The sequence below is a fragment of the Myotis lucifugus genome, unplaced genomic scaffold (assembly GCF_000147115.1).
Source record: "Myotis lucifugus unplaced genomic scaffold, Myoluc2.0 scaffold_656, whole genome shotgun sequence".
NCBI lineage: Eukaryota > Metazoa > Chordata > Mammalia > Chiroptera > Vespertilionidae > Myotis > Myotis lucifugus.
The window spans coordinates 249,255-266,622 of NW_005871704.1; the positions used below are offsets into that span (position 1 = coordinate 249,255).

Below are 17,368 nucleotides of genomic sequence, written 5' to 3' on the forward strand. Positions count from 1 at the left end.
ATGGTGTAAGTTGGTGATCTAGTTTCATTTTTTTTTTTGCATGTATCTGACCAAATTTCCAAGCACCATTTATTGAAGAGACTGTCTTGACTCAAAGCAAAAAATCGGCCGAGAGACAGCTGGTATCTCAAAAAACTCGTTAGTTGGGACACTCTTAAGTGAAGGCCCCACTTTAGTAGCTTAAATTATGAAGTAGGAATTTTAAATAGGTATTATTAGCTTTTTATTGTATGTTTATATTTCTTAGCAATTTTTTTCAACCAGAAGGAATTGAGATAAAGAAAAAGAAAGTCCTTTTAACAGGAAATCTTAAATTCTTGAAATATTAATTGATTTGTATTTAAAGTTTCTCATTGTGAGAAGTAGGTATTTTCAGATTGTTCAGGTACAGTGACTGTTGTTTAGATTCTGGTACTCTTTTGTGGGCATAAGTATTATTGCCTTTTCAAGTCATCAAGCACTTTTTTCTTTGTGATGTTGGTCCATGCATGAGGGATTTCACCTTTACCTGTAAATTGTTTCTTATATTTTTCTTCTAGCTTCTTTCTGAAGTGACAGACAAACCATTTCCAGTATGTCTGGGTGGATGTGTCTGGGGTGATGCTCCATGTGGCATATTCCCCTCCTGCCTGTCGATAGGTCTTATATGGGGTTTTACAACCATTCGAAAAAAAAAATTCAACACTTGCTACCAAACTAGTACAGCACTCAATGGAAAAGTGAATTGTGTTAACCCATGTCCATCCTCTGATAGCCAGAGGACGGTGGAAAGGAACACTGTGGTCTCCGTCATGGTTAGGGATTGTGTTTGTACAGATTGCTCCACAGAAGGGACACTGTTTCCAGCAGCCACAGAGATGTTCAGAGAGCATTTTCTGAATGTCAGAAACCATTCCTTCTTCAGGCTTACTCAGACACTCCTGTTCCACTTTGATCATTGTGGGATCCAAAGCTTCACTCATGGCTTCTTTGAGAAACTCAATATCTTTAATCTCCTGGTGTTCAATGCTCACCAAGTCTTTTCGTGGAAAGTTCAAGTTACTCCCCAGGTGATCACAGAACAAATCCAACCACCCAGACGCAGTGCTGCTTTTATCTTTGGCTATTGCTGTGGATTCATAAATAGCTGAGAGGATGGCATTCTTGATGTCATGTATACTTATTTCTAAAAAATTCTTTATTTTGTTATTTTGTTCTGAACAATATCTTTCAATATGTCTTTGAATGTAATTCCTAAAAAATGATTCGGAATTATGAATGTACTCCCAGTAATCATCAAAATTTTCATTTTCTGCCAGGGAGATAAGAACGTGTTTCTCTAGGTTAGCCCTGTTTTCATTGAATGCTGAGCAGGTAGCTCGCATGTCCCTAGCAATTTTAGTGGCCATTTGTTTCCAAATCATATCAGAGACAGCAGGAGTGAGTTTGTGCCATAGAAAGTCAACAAATGTTTTGACTGAGGTTGCTCCTTGACAAGAGATCTTAAAACTTGTGAAGAAATCATCTTTCTTGCTTTCCAAATAACTTACAGGATCATTTGCTATTTTGAATGCCCTATGCATCTCCTTAAAATTCTCACATGCTCTTTGGAATAAACACAAAGATAAGTCAATTTTGTACTTACTTGTAAATGTGTATCTGTTTTCAGTGGCTGCAGATTTCACCCCCTCTTCTATTATGCTCAGGATTTCATGGAAATAACTTGAGTCGTAATCACACTGTTGCCCTTGGAGGTTTTTTATAGTTTCGGTGTATCTTGAAACAATGCAGTCAGTAGTCCTGTTTATGGATTCTATATCATGTACTTCTAAGTTCCTTTTTAATACATACAACTTTTTGCTCATTTTGACATGTTTTTCATAATTGATTTCAAACTCTTTTCTAGGCTTTTTCTTCAGTATATTCTCCTTGTCAGTTTCCTTTTTAAAATAGTCCAAAAGGATATTTTCAGAATCCACATCAATGTCAGGCTCCTTGACTGGAGGGAGAGTTGAGGTCACAGCATAGACCCATTTTTTCCAAAGTTGATTGAATTTGACATGCAGCTCTTCCTCACTCAATTCTTTATCCTTTACAGTTAAAGCCAATTCTCGGCTTCTTTCCAATAATTCCTTTTCATAACCTGACTTTTTGTTATCCAGTATTTCTTGATTCTTTTTGTAATGGATATGTCCCTCAACTTTATTTTTGTTCTCAAAAATAAGTGCCTCTTTAAGGTTTATTAGTTTATTTTCAAAACTTGCTTTCCATTGAATCATTATTTCACTCTCTGGATCTTCATTAAAATATTTTTCTAGTTCTTGCTGGATGGATTTATATTTTTCTGTAACTGGATCCTCAAGTGTGCCTATTGTCAGTTCCTGGATTTTCCCATTCTTTATCTGGTTGATGAGCTGGTACTGCAACTCTAGCACGTGACTCCTCAGCTCCCAAGTCCAGGAGATATACATGCTTTCCAATTTGCTCATGGCCATGACCTCTTGGGTGTTCCTGAAACTGAAGATAAAGTTCTCACTCAGCAGGGCTCTCCACAGATCTTGAACTCGCAATTTCACATCTGAGATCTTCATGATGCTTCCCCTAGACTCCTGTTTGGCAGCCATAAGAATTCTGCTTTTCAGATCCTGGACATTGTGGCTGTAGCGAGGATTGGGAGGGGCCATTGGGGGATTGCCATCCCAGAGGTGAGCAAAGTAGTAGACATCAGTATTGACATCAAATTTAATGATATCACCAAAGTGGGTTACATCTGAGCATTGTTCTTGCTCAGCTGCTACTGTGGCCATTTTATCTAGTCTCTGCTCTAACCGCCTCCTTCCTTCCATAGTTTGATCTTTAGCTGTGACTTCCCCCACATTCTGATGGACAAAAAGGCAACTTGGGGAGATTTTTACTTGTTTCATCCTCATAAAGGCTTGGACAACTATTTGTAGAATATCTTGCATTTCTGATGGATTTTCCCCAAAAATATTGATCAGAGTCAAGTTTCCAAGTCCAATGACAAAGGTTGCCAACTCATTGTCACGATTTTTGGATTTATTGCTGAGTTGTGGGGCCCGAAGGCCTTCTGTGTCCACAACAAGCACAAAGTCAAAGCCCAGTTCCTCTGTGAAAGTGTCCTCAATCTTCAGGAGCTGCATATAGGCCCCCCGGGTACACCTCCCAGCACTGACGGTGAACTGCAGCCCAAAAAGTGCATTCAGCAGAGTGGACTTCCCTGAGCTCTGTAGGCCAAGGATAGAGAGAACAAACAGCCGTTTATTTCCAAGTTTCTCAGAGACCTTGTCAAAAAGAGCTGCCACCCACTTTAGAGGTACATATGAAGCATCCCCATCCATCAGTTCAATGGGAGCACCAGATACCATCATATCTGCAGCAATCTGGGGAAGGGAAAGATAAAGGATATCTGTAGTGGGGGAAACTTCTTCCAGAGCTTCATAGATCTGGCCAACTTCCCTGAGAAGTTGCTCAATTCCCAATGTACAGTCACTAATCTCTGTGGAGATAGCTTCTATTTCTTTTTGCCAGTGTTGGAGGTCAGTGCTCTTTGGTGCCTTTTGCTTTTCTGTTTGTATCAGTGACCACAAATTGTTTTTCTTTTCATTCAGTTTTTCCAAGTGTCCTGCAGTCAGATTGTCCAAAAACGCACTCAGCCATTGCAAAAAGTAGTGTGTGGTTTGAGTTTCTGAATAATTTTGGAGAATTTCAAGGACAGAATGCATTAATTCATTGAGAGGAAAGGCTCTGGTCAACTGTTGATTCCGTATTCTTTGTTTTTTTGTCTCAATCTCACTCTTGTGTTGTTCAATGCTTCGATTCCCTTTTTCTCTTAGATGATAGAGTTCTTTGTCCTTTTTACACCAATCATGCCATAGGTGTCCCTGAAGGGGCAGTAAGTTTTCCTTCACCTGAGATATACTTAATTCTCTCAGTAGAGCTATTAGGACCTCTGCCTTTTCTTTGGCTTCCTTGCAATCTCTCTGGTCTTCATCAATAAGGAATCCTTGCTTGCGAGCAATTGGGGCACAGTCCTTTAAGCTGCGAGCCGTGCTCGAGAGCTCCAGCAAATGTCTAATTGTAGTAACAAGCTCCTCTGTTACTTCTGCTTCATTTCTGTTCCTGAGACCAATGATCACTTTTTGTTTAGAATTATTGGTCACTTTATTTTGTTTATTATCAAGTAAACAAATCAAAGGTCTTGGTGACTGACTCAGATCATGAACAATTTTTCTGTTTTCTTTATTGTCGTCAGAAGTTGACATGAGGACAACAATGAGAGAAGAGACCTCCTGCAGGAAGGTGAGTTGCTTCTTATGTTCCTTCGCATCTCCATGGAGATTGGTGAAGGTCACACAGTTGTCAAATCTGTCCTCATCATCCCCTCCAGGGCAGAACCAGCAGATTTCCACCACCCCCTCCATCAAGAGACAGTCTTTGGTGCTCAATCTGCAATGTCGGTGGAAAAACACATCATGTTTACGTTTACTGAGAAGACAGTTCATGATATGAGATTTGGAAGCAGAGAAGCCATTTCCAACTCTTATAAAGGACACAATGGGGGTAGAGACATAACACATCTGCTTATTCTTGTAATTGACCTTCTCCTCTCTTGGTGATTTCCTTGCTTCCTGCCAGCTCCTTCTAATTTGACTGAGAGACCAGAGAGGGAATTCAATTTGAGAACTGCAGGGATTAGGTATGAGAAGAGGGAGTGCAAATTGGCAAATGGAAAGTTTGGAGAAAATATACTGTCTGGCAAAATTATCTGCACAGTGAAGAATTGCCATCTGAATATCCATAGGGTGAATATGGGGCCTAGGATTAGTATCTGAAGGATTAGTATCTGAAGGATTAGTATCACTGTCTTCAAACAAGTCTTCATATGGGTCAAAAGCCTCATTTTCCTGATTTGAGGCACTTGGGTAGACTTGATTCTGTGTGTTTTCATCATTTCTGATGACTAGGTATCTCAGCCCATAATCCAGCACTTGTAACTTCTGAAGGAAATATAAGGGAAGCTCCCTTTCAGAGCTTGGCTCCGAGTTGTATCCAGAAATCTTGTTGATCAGATGGAAGTTAGCTCTGGTCATCCTTTTTGGGTAGTAATGTTCTAGGCCTAGACACTGAAGTAATTTTAGGAAGGCTTTATGTTCTATGACTTCCCATTTGCTATTTCTATTATCATGTGGTTCATGAGGTTCTTTCCTTTCATAGAAAATACTTTGTAAGTTTTTTCTTATTTCATCCATTTGCAAAGAAGAGATGGTGGCTTCAAAATTACCATTAATGAGCAACCTCAAGTCTCTCTCTAGGTTTTCCCAATCCAGATCTGCTCCAGGTTTGGTGAGGACATGGACAACTTCTTTTGAAAAAGATTGGCCCAGGAGATGCATTAGTAATGCCAAGCGTTGTGTTTTTTCCTCTGGAGATACAGCTGCGACTCCAACAGTAGCTGAAAGTCCTGTGAGCACCAGGAATGCCTGAGCTCTGTAGGTGCAAATATTTTTGAGCTCCTGGTATTTATCTTGGGCAGTTTGCATTTCATTGAGTAGGAAGTCTAAATCCTCACACCTCAAGAGATACTGAAACTTATTGTTTACCACATGATACCCTGCACCAGCTGCAATGGAAAGTAGCAAGAACTGTGTTTCTGGCTGCTCTGTTTTTCGGAGGTAATTCAAGAAGCAGCCAAGAGAAAAAGTGACCTCATAAGTGGCCTTTTTTTGAGCTTTTTCCACTGTTTCTGCAGACTCAGATTTGGCCATCACTTCCCTGAGGGCATTGTTAGTTTTCTTTAAGATTTTAATTAATTCAGAAAATTGGGAGATGTTGATGTGCTCTTCTTCTGACTTTGATTGGAACACCCACTGCATGATGGAATGAGCCTGAGGGAAGTGATTCACTCTGTAGATGTGAGGATCCAATAGGCTGCGCAACTGACATTTAATAAACTTAGTTGCATAGATGGAATACTGTTTGCAAAAGTCAACAGTGTTTATCAGAAAATTCTGCAGACCCTCATCTGTAAGGCATATGTTAACCCAAGTGTCATAACTTTTTATTTTTTGACTCAACATTTTCTTGAAATTTATCAGTTTTTTAAGCTGCTCTTCAGGGTCAGATACCTCCCAGGATTTCACATCCTCTAGGAAAACCCTAGCTTCCTTCTCAATTCTCAGTAACTCTTCTCCATCCTGGATCTGGGCAGTGATGCCAGTCAGAGCAGTGTAGCTATCCTTCAGGAAGCTAGCCACCTGAAATGGATCCTTAAAATCACTTCTGTGGTTGGAGAGGATGATGTCCCAAACGGGCACCAGCTGAAGGCCCCGGTCGATGACACTCCATGTTTGATTACTGGCAACTAGGCCAGCTTTCCACTGGAGAAAGCCATTTGCTTCTGGTGGGCCGCCTGTCTGGGCCACAGATAATTGGACATCAGTTTGGAGATTTTGAGAGGTTGTGCTTTTGGTGTTAGTTTCTGAACTAGAGTGTGTCCCATCCACACCTGCAGCAACTTTCACTCCAAGGACACTGACGCTGCCCCTTATGTAACCATTCAGGGCATTTGCTGACAGCTTTTTTACTTCTTTTAGCTTCTCACTTTGGAAACCCTGTGATGTAGCTTTCCACCAGTAGATTCCTCCCAGGTGCAGAGGGCCCTGGTTGGCATGAGAGCCAAACCTGTGGAAGAAATCTTCAGTCCTGCGCCTTAGCAAGGGGAATCTGTCTGGATCTGCAGGCTGACCCAGAAGGTCTTCAATGCATTTCAGTTCCTGGAGAGCAGCCTTGGAGAACTGGAGCTGATCCATGGGAAAGTGGCAGGAGGCAAGTGGGACATAGCTGAACTTGGTAGAGCAGAAATAGGAGTGCTCAGAACGTGATTGTTGGGTTTCCTTGGATTCTGAATGTTTGCTGTAGTCCCCACCAACTCCCCAAAGTCCGCCCTTGGCAGAGACAATTACACTGAAGCCCAGCTTCTCTGTCATCTGGATGAACTTGGATTCTTCTTGAGAAGATGTAAATTCCCTGGTTACCATCTGAATGCTGTGCTGAGGGCCTAATAGTAAGAACGCCTTGGGGACACTGATTAGCTCTTCTATAGTCTCTAGAAAACTCTCATGGGAGCTCTTTTTGTAAATTCCCTGCAGGGCCAGCCCTCCAGATGCCCATCTCACCAGATCTCTATCTGGGAGGTTTTGCCTGTCAGACAGTGTGCCCTCCATGAAGTTGAGTTGTCCTTGCTTGTGTTCCATCACTTTTCTTAAGGATTTCTCAGGGTGTGGCCAGTACTCTTTGGGAATCTCCATTGCTTGCCTCAGCTCTGCCTCTTTTTTCCTCCCTGCCTCTTCTTGTCTTTTCCTCTCTTCTGAATGCATGTCTCTTATCTCCTTTAGTGCCTGTTCTGACGTTTTCTGTTCCTCCTCTGTTATTTTCACCTGAGACTCCTGTAACTTTGAAAGGCTATTTGAGTTAAGTAGCTTCTCCAGAGCCCTTTTCTCCCAGGGATATTGTGCCTGGGATTTCAGCTTCTGGAGTTCTTCTTCTTCAATGTGTTGTAAGGCTTCTGCACAGTTCACACCCAGCTGTTCCTGCAGCTTTGGCAACCAGTACTCAACTGCCAGTCCTACTTCTCTCAGCATCTCTTGGAGATCTTGCCTCCTTTTGTCTCTTGGAAGGGGCTTATCAGAGGTGGAGTCTGCTGTGGCCATCACTGTGGAAAGAAAAGACACTCAGTTAGCCTGTGTGATGAACTTAGGAGCTGTCAGTCATCTCAAAAATATGGTAAGAGTACTAAAGATGCAAGTCTCTGCCCTGGCAGGTGTGTTTCGTGGTTAAAGCATTGATCTACACACCAAAGGATCATAGGTTTGATTCCCGAACAATGGCTGTACTAGGGTTTTGGGTTCGCTCCCTGCTGCCAGTTGGGTGTGTGTGTCCTTCCCTCTGCCTCCATCAACTACTTCCCTCCTTTTCACACTCTCAGAAAAGCAATGGAAATAATACCCTCAGGTGAGGATTAACAACAACAACAACAACAAAATGCAAATCTTTAAGGCTTTCTCATCCTTTCATTTCATTGTTTTATAAAATATATTAGTGTTTTAAAAATTTTTTGTTGTGTGTGTGTGTGAATGCCTCCACATGTGCACACATAAGACATCTTTGTGGGTGTTCTCAACATGGACTGCTTTTGTCGTTTTCAGATTCAGTTGCTACTTAATAGCCTGGCTTTTGGCACTTCCTATATAAACAGAATCAATTGAATGGAGAATATTAAGTGGACACCAATTCCACTTAATTCCTCAATCAGTTTCTATCAAACCTGTGTTGAATGGTTCCCTCATTCTTTTTGTCACTTCTTGTGCCATTTTATAACATTTATTTACTATCCTGTCCTTTAAAATACAGTTCTTGACATCAGCATTATGGTGCATGAGATGTTTCTCTTTTTTGTCTCCCATTTTATAATAATTAATTAGACAACTATCCCCAAACAAACATGACCCTCTGTGTGAAGTTTGGGCTCATGACAAGGGATATGAAAGAAGTCTTGCCCCCCTGTTCACCTAATAATATGCAGAAGACTTCAGTGTGGACTATGGAACCAGCAAAGCCAGCAATTCTGCCCAATGGTCTTAGCATGGTTGGAAAAACCTTTTTAATGCTCCTCTGAGCAGATGCCCAAAGATGAGAGAGAACTTGCAGAAGTCCAGTCTTTTCAAGGGTAGATTTCAGCATGAGTTTGGGGACATTGCATGGGTTGAGCTATCTGATGGTGGCAATTTCTCCAGTGTGGAAAAGGAGAGTGGTTAGCGAGTGCCTGGCTATCCAAGTTGTGTGGGACATGGCTTGAGAAAAACATTGCTTTCCAGCAGCACTCAGAGTGCTGTAGCGGGACCTTCATGACCAGGGGGAAGGAAAAGATGGGAAAGAAGCAGAGGAGAATATAAAAGGGCATTAAAGAGATAAGGTTCCTAATGATTTTGTTTGGACTTTAGCAGGAAGGCCTTCCAGTTCTGAGAGAAACTCACCTGACGATCTCCATTCTATGTCAGCAGCTGCTAAAAATGCCCCAAGTGCTAAGCTCAAAACTCCCCTTTACTGCAGACACCCCCTTGTGTGCACTCCTGTGTTGAGCAGTGAGAGCTAATCTGGAAAATGTAGTGCAGTGATTCCCAAAGTGGGCGCTGCAGCGATCCAGGGGGGCGGTGATGGCCACAGGTGCATTTGTTTTAACTTTTTTTGTATTACTTTTCTATTCTGAGTTCAATAAATAGTTTCATAATTTCAAACTTCAATGTTTCTAATTTACACCTTCCTTTACTGTATTTTACGAAAAAGGTAGAAACATTAATACATATATCTTTCTGTTTAATTACTATTAAAATTTAAAAAAATTAATTTCCAGGGGGTGCTGAGTAATATTTTTTCTGGAAAAGGGGCGGTAGGCCAAATAAGTTTGGGAACCACTGATGTAGTGGAATCTGAAAAGCACAGGAGGATCTGTGTGCAAGGGAGAAACCACACACGGGCTATTGCACCACCTTCTGGAAAACAAAAGAGAAATTTCCAGTAGCCAGCCTGGTGTGTTGTAAGAACTAGAAATGACTTAAAAGCTTAAGAATTGTGACACAGAGAGAGCAAGAAGAGTGGAGTAGGTATACCTATAGAAAAGCAGAGAAAACCTAGATATAACAGGACCAATAAACAGGATAGCCCATCTGAAGGCACTAGTAAAGATTTAAGAAGGTGGTTGCTACTTCAAATGAAAAGCAGGAATTCAAATCAAGGAAACACATCATCACTAAAAAATAATAATTTTCTAATAACCTAGCTTAAAGTCATGGAATTTTGTGACCTGGGTGACAAAGATCAAAATAACTTTTTTAAAAACTTAAGAAGCAACAAGAAAACTCAGAAAGAAAATTTAACAAAATTAGGGGAAAATATGTGAATAAAATGAGATATATAGCAAAGAAATAGAAAACATTCTATAATTATGTAATTTAAATTTAATGAGTGAAATAGTAAAGGCAATAGAGAATCGCTGTCCCAAAGTAGAGCAAATAGGAGATAGAATAAGTGAATTAGAGGGCATGACTTTTGAAATAATCCAGTTAGCAAAGAATGAAGCAAAAAGAAAGGGGTCTAAGATAGTAGCAGAATAAGTGGAAGTTACACTCATCTCTTCCCAGGTTCAAACCAGAATTACCACTAAATTATAAAATGATCAACCCAAATAACCAAGTGAAAATTATCTCAAAAGAAGACTTATAACTAAGAAATATAGAAGAACCTACATTGAGACTAGTAGGAAGGGTAGAGAAACAAAAAGGGCTGGACCCCAACCAAGTGTGGTGGTTGAGAATCTGGAGGGATATATCAGTTGTATAGGTACTCCCTAAGGAGCAAGATGTCTCAACCTGGCCAGCCTGGGCCTGTCATGCAGACTTTCTTGGAAGGCTCTTAAAGAGGTCTGAGCAGACTCTGGATCACAGAGATGAATGGGGACAGACTAAGTTGTATGGCTTTGGAATGAGGCCCATTTACCCCTTGCACATCCAACTGGCCCCACTGTTTTTTGCCAGAGCCCTCCCTCCACATGGCCAAATCTTGATCTGCTTTAGCCAGATGATCTCTACTGGCCTCACCCTGCGGACTTCTTAAGACCCTGTCCCACTACAAAGGTCCACTGACTCCTGGCATGTGCCTCAGGTCTTGGTGTACTCTGAAATTTGCTGAGTGGTACCACACCCAACATAGGCACTGAGTTTGAATCTGTATCAACCTGTTGAATATCACTCGTCCCTACCTGTACTCACTGAGAACCTACCTAACTCAACATGTGTATAGCCAGAGGCTCTTTCAAAGGCCACGGGCAGGTGGAGGAAGATATCAGGGTGCCTTGGGCCTTTTGTTGACCTGATCCTAAGTCCAGTGCTGGTGGGAGCCAGCTTTAGTACACAGGTTGGCCACTCCCACATGCACTCAGGCTTAGCAGAGGTAGCCACAAGTTGTGGGTCCCTTTATATCTTTAAACAGGTAGCATAGGACTGTTGACAAGCAGTGCCTGACATTGACCTGCATCAGAGTCACTCCCAAGAGGCCCCAGAACCAAGACACATATAATAAAAATGCCAAAGGTTAAAGACAAATACAGATTCTTATAAGTTATAAGAGAAAGACTATTAGTTACTTACCAGGGAGCTCCCATAAGGCTGTCAGCTGATTTCTCAACAGAACCATTTCAGGCCAGAAGGGATTGGCTCAAAATATTCAAAGTGATGAGAAGCAATGATCTACAACCAAGACTACTCTTGCCAGCAAGGTCATAATTTAAAATGAAAGGGGAAATAGTTTCCCAGACATAAAAAAGCTAAAAAAAATTATCACCACCAAACCAGTATTACAAGAAATGTTAAAGGGTCTTCTTTGGGAAGAAAATATAAAAATTTATAAAAAGCTAATAAAAAAAATATGGGCGGGGGCGGGGGGGAATGCTCATTGACAAGGGCAAACAGTAAAAGCAGTATACTAACCAACTATAAAGCTAGTAGAAAGGTTTAAAGAAAAAAATAGGGAGATCATGTGTAATTACAATAATAAATTAAGGAATTACATACACAAAAAAAGTGTAAAATAATGACAGAAACTTAAAAGTAGAGGGGTAAGTAAAAATTGTAGTGACTTTGGAATATGTTTGAACTTAAGTAACCATCAATTAAAAATAGACTGCTTTAAACATATACACAAAGCACATAGTGACCACAAACCAAAAATCCATAATAGATTTACAAGAAATAAAAAAGTAATCTAAACATATCATTTTTTATAATGGCATACAAGTGGAGAGAGCAAGAGAATAAGGACGGAATGTTGAAAAACTATAGAAACAATCATAAAACAATTAATGAAATGATGATAACATACATACCAATAATTATTATATATAAATAGACTAAATGCTACAATCAAAAGACAAAGGGTGACTTGAATAGATAAATGTACAGGATCCATACATATGCTGCTTATGAAAGACACACTTCAGATTGAGACACACAGAAACTGAAAGTAAAGGTATGAAAAAAGTTATGTCATGTGAATGGAACTGAAAAGAAAAGCTAGGGTAGCAATACCTACATATGACAAAAATTGACTTTAAAATAAATGTGATAACAAGAAACAAGGACCTTTTATAATGATAAAGAAATCAATCCAACAACAGTATATAAGTCTTGTAAACATCTACACACCAAACATGGGAACACCTAAATATGTAAAGCAAATATTGATGGATGTAAAGGGAGAGATTGACAGTAAGACATTAATAGTAGGAGACTTTGACACTCCTCTGACATCAATAAATAGATCATCCAGACACAAAATCAACAAGGAAACAGTGCTGTTGCATGACACATTAGACTGCATGACTTGATCGATATATTTAGGACATTTCACCCCAAAGCAGCACAATATACATTCTTTTTAAGTGCACATGGAAAATTTTCCAGGATAGACCATATGTTATGCCATGAAACAAATTTCAATACATTTAATAATATTGAAATCATATCAAGCATCTTCTCTGACCATAATGATATGAAACCAGAATTAATTACAAGAAGAAACCTGAAAAACACACTAACACAAGGGGGCTAATTAACATGCTATTAAATAATGAATAGGTGAGCAAGAAATAAAAAGATACCTTGAGACAAATGAAAATTAAAACACATCAAACCCAAATCTATGGGACACAGCCAAAGTAGTTATAAGAGAGGAGTTCTTAGCAATAAAGGACTATCTCAAGAAACAAGAAAAATCTCAAAGAAACAATCTAACCTTACAAATTAAAAAACTAGAGCCCTAGCTGGTTTGGCTCAATGGATATAGTGTTGGCCTGCAGAACAAAGGATCCCAGGTTTGATTCCGGTCAAGGGCATGCACCCTGGTTTCAGGCTCTTCCCTGGACCAGGCCCTGGTCAGGGTGAGTGCAGGGGACAACCATTTGATATGTTTCTCTCACCTCGATGATGTTTCTTTTTGTCTTTCCTTCTCCCTTGCACACTTTCCAAAAGATCAATGGGAAAATATCCTCAGGTGAGGATTAACAACAACAACAACAAAAAGAAATTAGTAAAAGAAGAACATAAAGCCTAAAATATGTAGAATGAGGATAAATAAGGATCGGAGCAGAAATAAATAAAATAGTCTAAAAAAATAGAAAAGACCAATGAAACTAAGAGGTGGTTCTCTGAAAAGATAAGCAAAATAGATAAAACATTAGCCAGACTCATTAAAGAGAGAGAGAGAGAGAGAGAGAGAGAGAGAGAGCGCTTTAGAGCCCAAATACATAAAATAAGTAATGAAAGTGGAGAGGTGGCAATAGACACCACAGAAATACAAAGGATCTTAACAAAACACTACAAACAATTATATGTCAACAAATGGGACAACCTGGAAGAAACAGGTATATTCCTAGAAGCATACAAACTTTCAAGGCTAAATCAGGAAGAATATAAAATTAGAATTAGCTGATCACTACTAAGGAATTCAAAATGTAATAAAAAAACTTCCAATAAACAAAAGTTCAATAACAGATGGCTTCATAAATGAATTTTACCAAACATTTAAAGAGAAAAAATACCTATTCTTTTAAACGTTTTTCTTAAATTGAAGTGCAGGGAAGGCTCCCAAACTCATTTTACAAGGCCAGCATAACCTGGATACCAACATCAGACACTATAAAAAAGTAAATTATGGGCCAGTATCCCTGATGAAAATAGATGCAAAATCCTCAACAACATATTAGCAAACTGAATTCACTAATACATTAAAAGATCAGATAACTTGATCAAGTGGGATTTATTCCTGGAATGCAGGGTTGGTTCAATATTTGCAGATAAATTAACATGATGCACCAGGTAAGCAAAATGAAGAATAAAAATTACATGATCACATAAATAGATTTTATAAAATCATTTAACAAAATCCAACATCCATTTATGGCAAATACTCTCAACAAAGTGGAGCTAGAGGAAACATACCTCCACATAATAAAGGCCATGTCTGACACACCCACAGCTAACATCATACTCAACAGGGAAAAGCTGAAAATTTTTTTTTAATATCACAAACAATACAAGGATGTCCACTCCCACCATTTTTATTCAACATAGTATTGGAAACCCTAGCCATAATATTGAGACAAGGAAGAAATAAATACATCTGAATTGGAAAGGAGAAGTAAAATTGTCATTATCCATAGATGATGATACTGTACAGGCATGGCAAAAGTAGGTTTACAGTTGGGAGTATGAGATACACCTTGTAACATTTTTTTTTAGTTAATAAAGCTATTATAATTATAACCTGTATGCCTTTTCCCATATGAACAACTGTAAACCTACTTTTGCCAACCCATGTATATAGAGAATCCTAAAGACTCCACCAAGAAAATATTAGAACTGCAAAAATAAAAACAAACCAAAGCACAAAGAAAAACTAAACAAAATTGTTAGAACTAAAAAATGAATTCAATAAGATAGCATAATACACAATGAATTCTCAGAAATTGGTTGCATTTTTATACACCAATAACTTACTATAGAAAGAGAAATCAAGAAAACAATCCATGTACAGTTGCATTGAAAAGAATACAATGCATAGAAAAAAAATTTAACCAAGAAGGTAAAAGGCCCATATTCAAAAAAGTATAACACACTGAAGAAATGGAAGAAGAAACCAATAAGGCAAAAACATGTCCATGGATAGGAAAAATTAACATCGTTAAAATGTCTATATTACCCAAAGAAATCTTCAGATTTAATGCAATCCATATCAAAACACCAATGTCATATTTCATAGAACTAGAACAAATAATCCTAAAACTTATATGGAAACACAAAAGACCCTGAATAGCCACAGCAATCTTAAGAAAGAAGAACACAGTTTGAGGTATCATGCTACCTGATATCAAACTATTTTAAGGCTATAGTAATAAAAACAGCATGATACCTGCATAAACATAGACACCTAGGTCAGTGGAACAAAGTAGAGCCCAGAAATAAATCCACCCTTGTGTTCAACTAACCTATGACAGAAGAAGGAAGAGTATAGTATAAAAGTAGTATCTTCATTAAAGTGTTGGAAAACTGGACAGATACATGTAGAAAAGTGAAACTAGACCACTTTATTAGGCCATATAAAAAATAAACATAAGCCAGTTTAAATACTTGGATACAAAACCTGAAAACAAAATGCCGAGAAGAAAACATACACAGTATGCTGTTGAAACACTTTGTAATGTATATGTGTCTTATCAGTATGCTATTACATTTGAAACTAGCATAATATTGTATGTCAACTGTAAATGAAAACTGAATTATTTAAAATTTATATTACATTTCCTTAAAAGAATAAAAGAGAAAAATCACATGATCAAAAGAATAGAAGCAAATAAAGCATTTGATATACTACTATATTCTTTCATGTTATAAATTTTAACAAATCATGTGTAGAAGGAACACACTTCACCATAATAAATGCGATATATGACAAAATCACAGGTAACATACTCAATGGTGAAATATTGAAAGCTTTATAAATAAAATATCAGGAATCAACATAGTACTGAAGTTTTATTTAGAGCAATTAGGCAAGACAAAGAAATAAAAGGCATTCAAACTGGAAATGAAGAAGAAAAAGTGTTATAATTGCAGACAATGATTTTATACTTAAAACATTTTAAAGACTGACTAAAAACCATTGTAACCAATTAATGAATTCAGTAAAGTTGTAGGATGTTAAGTCAATATACAGAAGTCAGGTGTTTTTCATACATTAACAATGAAACATCTGAAAAATAAATAAAGAAAACTATTTCATTCACAGTAGCATCAAAAAGAACACAGAAACAAATTTAACCCGGGAAGTAAAAGATCTATGCAATGAAAACTACAAGGCTTTGATGAAAGAAATTGAAAAAGACACAAGCAAATGGAAGATATTTCACACTTGTGGATTAGAAGAATTAATACAGTTAAATTATCCAGACCACTCAAAACCATCTATAGATTAAACACAATCCTTATCCTAAACCCAATGGCATTTTTCACAGAAATATAAAATACACCCTTAATATTTGTGTGACCTAATAAAAAACCCCAAATGGTTAAATAATCCTGAGAAAGAAGAATAAAGCCAGAGGCATTACAATTCCTGTTTTCAATCTATACTACAAAACTATAGTAATTAAAACAGTATGGTACTGGTATAAAAATAGACACCTAGACCAATGAAACAGCATAGATAGCCAAGAATTAAACTTGTGCATATGTGGTCAACTAATACTACACGTGGGAATTAAGAACACTCAATAGAGAAAGGATTGTCTCTTCAATAAATGGTGTTGGAAAACTGGATAACTACATGCAGAAAAATGAATTGGGCTTCTATCTTACACCACTCACAAAAATGAACTCTAAATGGTGTAAATTTTAACATAAGACCTGATACTATAAAATTTATAGAAGTAAACATGCAAAAGAAGCTTCTTGACATTGTTGGTAGTAAAGATTTTTTGGATATGACTCCAAAACATAAGGGACAAAAGCAAAAATCAAGCAGAAGCACAGGAAACTAAAAAGTTTCTGCACAGCAACTCAGATATATCACTTCCAGGTATCTACCCATGAAAAAGAAAAATATATGTCCAACAAAGATTGTGAGTAGATGTTAATAGCAGCTTTTTCCCATAATACACCAAACTAGAAATTCCCTAAATGCCCATTAATAGGTACACAAATAAGTAAAATATGCTATACATTGAAATACTACTCAACAATAAAAGTGGGTAACTGCTTATACATGAAACAACGTGGGTGAATTTAAAAATTATTCTGCTGAGTGAAATAAGGCATCAGTAAAAATACATGAATATATTATTTCATTTTTATGAAGTACAAAATAATTTATAGTAACAAAAAGCATAGCAGTGATTGCCTAGGGATTGGCAGAGGGAGACATATATAGCAAAAGAGCTATATATGAGCTAGGCATTTTTTGGCATGATGAAAATGTTTTCTATCTTAACTATGGAAATGATTTCAAGATTTTGACGGTTTTAAGTAGACAAAATTCATCAAATGTCTACCTTAAATAGGGGCATTTGATTGTGCATAAGTTATTTCTCAATGAGATTAACATAAAATAATAAAAAAAATAAATTTTAAGCCAGGATAGAGGATCTCACATGATGACTTCTTCTATGAGAACTTTTGGTGGGGGTTCATAGAGCACATTTATATGGGGTATGTGCTCGCATTAGACATGACATTCCCAACACCAGTGAAACCCCATATTCTAA

At 37.9% G+C, this 17,368-nt stretch overlaps 1 protein-coding gene across 1 annotated transcript; it reads right to left on the reverse strand.

Moving 5' to 3' along the window:
- Nucleotides 1–347: 347 nt before the first annotated feature.
- LOC102418836 (interferon-induced very large GTPase 1-like) lies at nucleotides 348–7,709 on the reverse strand. The gene has a single exon (XM_023746329.1). It carries the CDS (start codon nucleotides 7,707–7,709, stop codon nucleotides 435–437), a length of 7,275 nt encoding a protein of 2,424 aa, XP_023602097.1. The 3' UTR covers nucleotides 348–434.
- Between the last annotated feature and the right edge of the window lie 9,659 nt (nucleotides 7,710–17,368).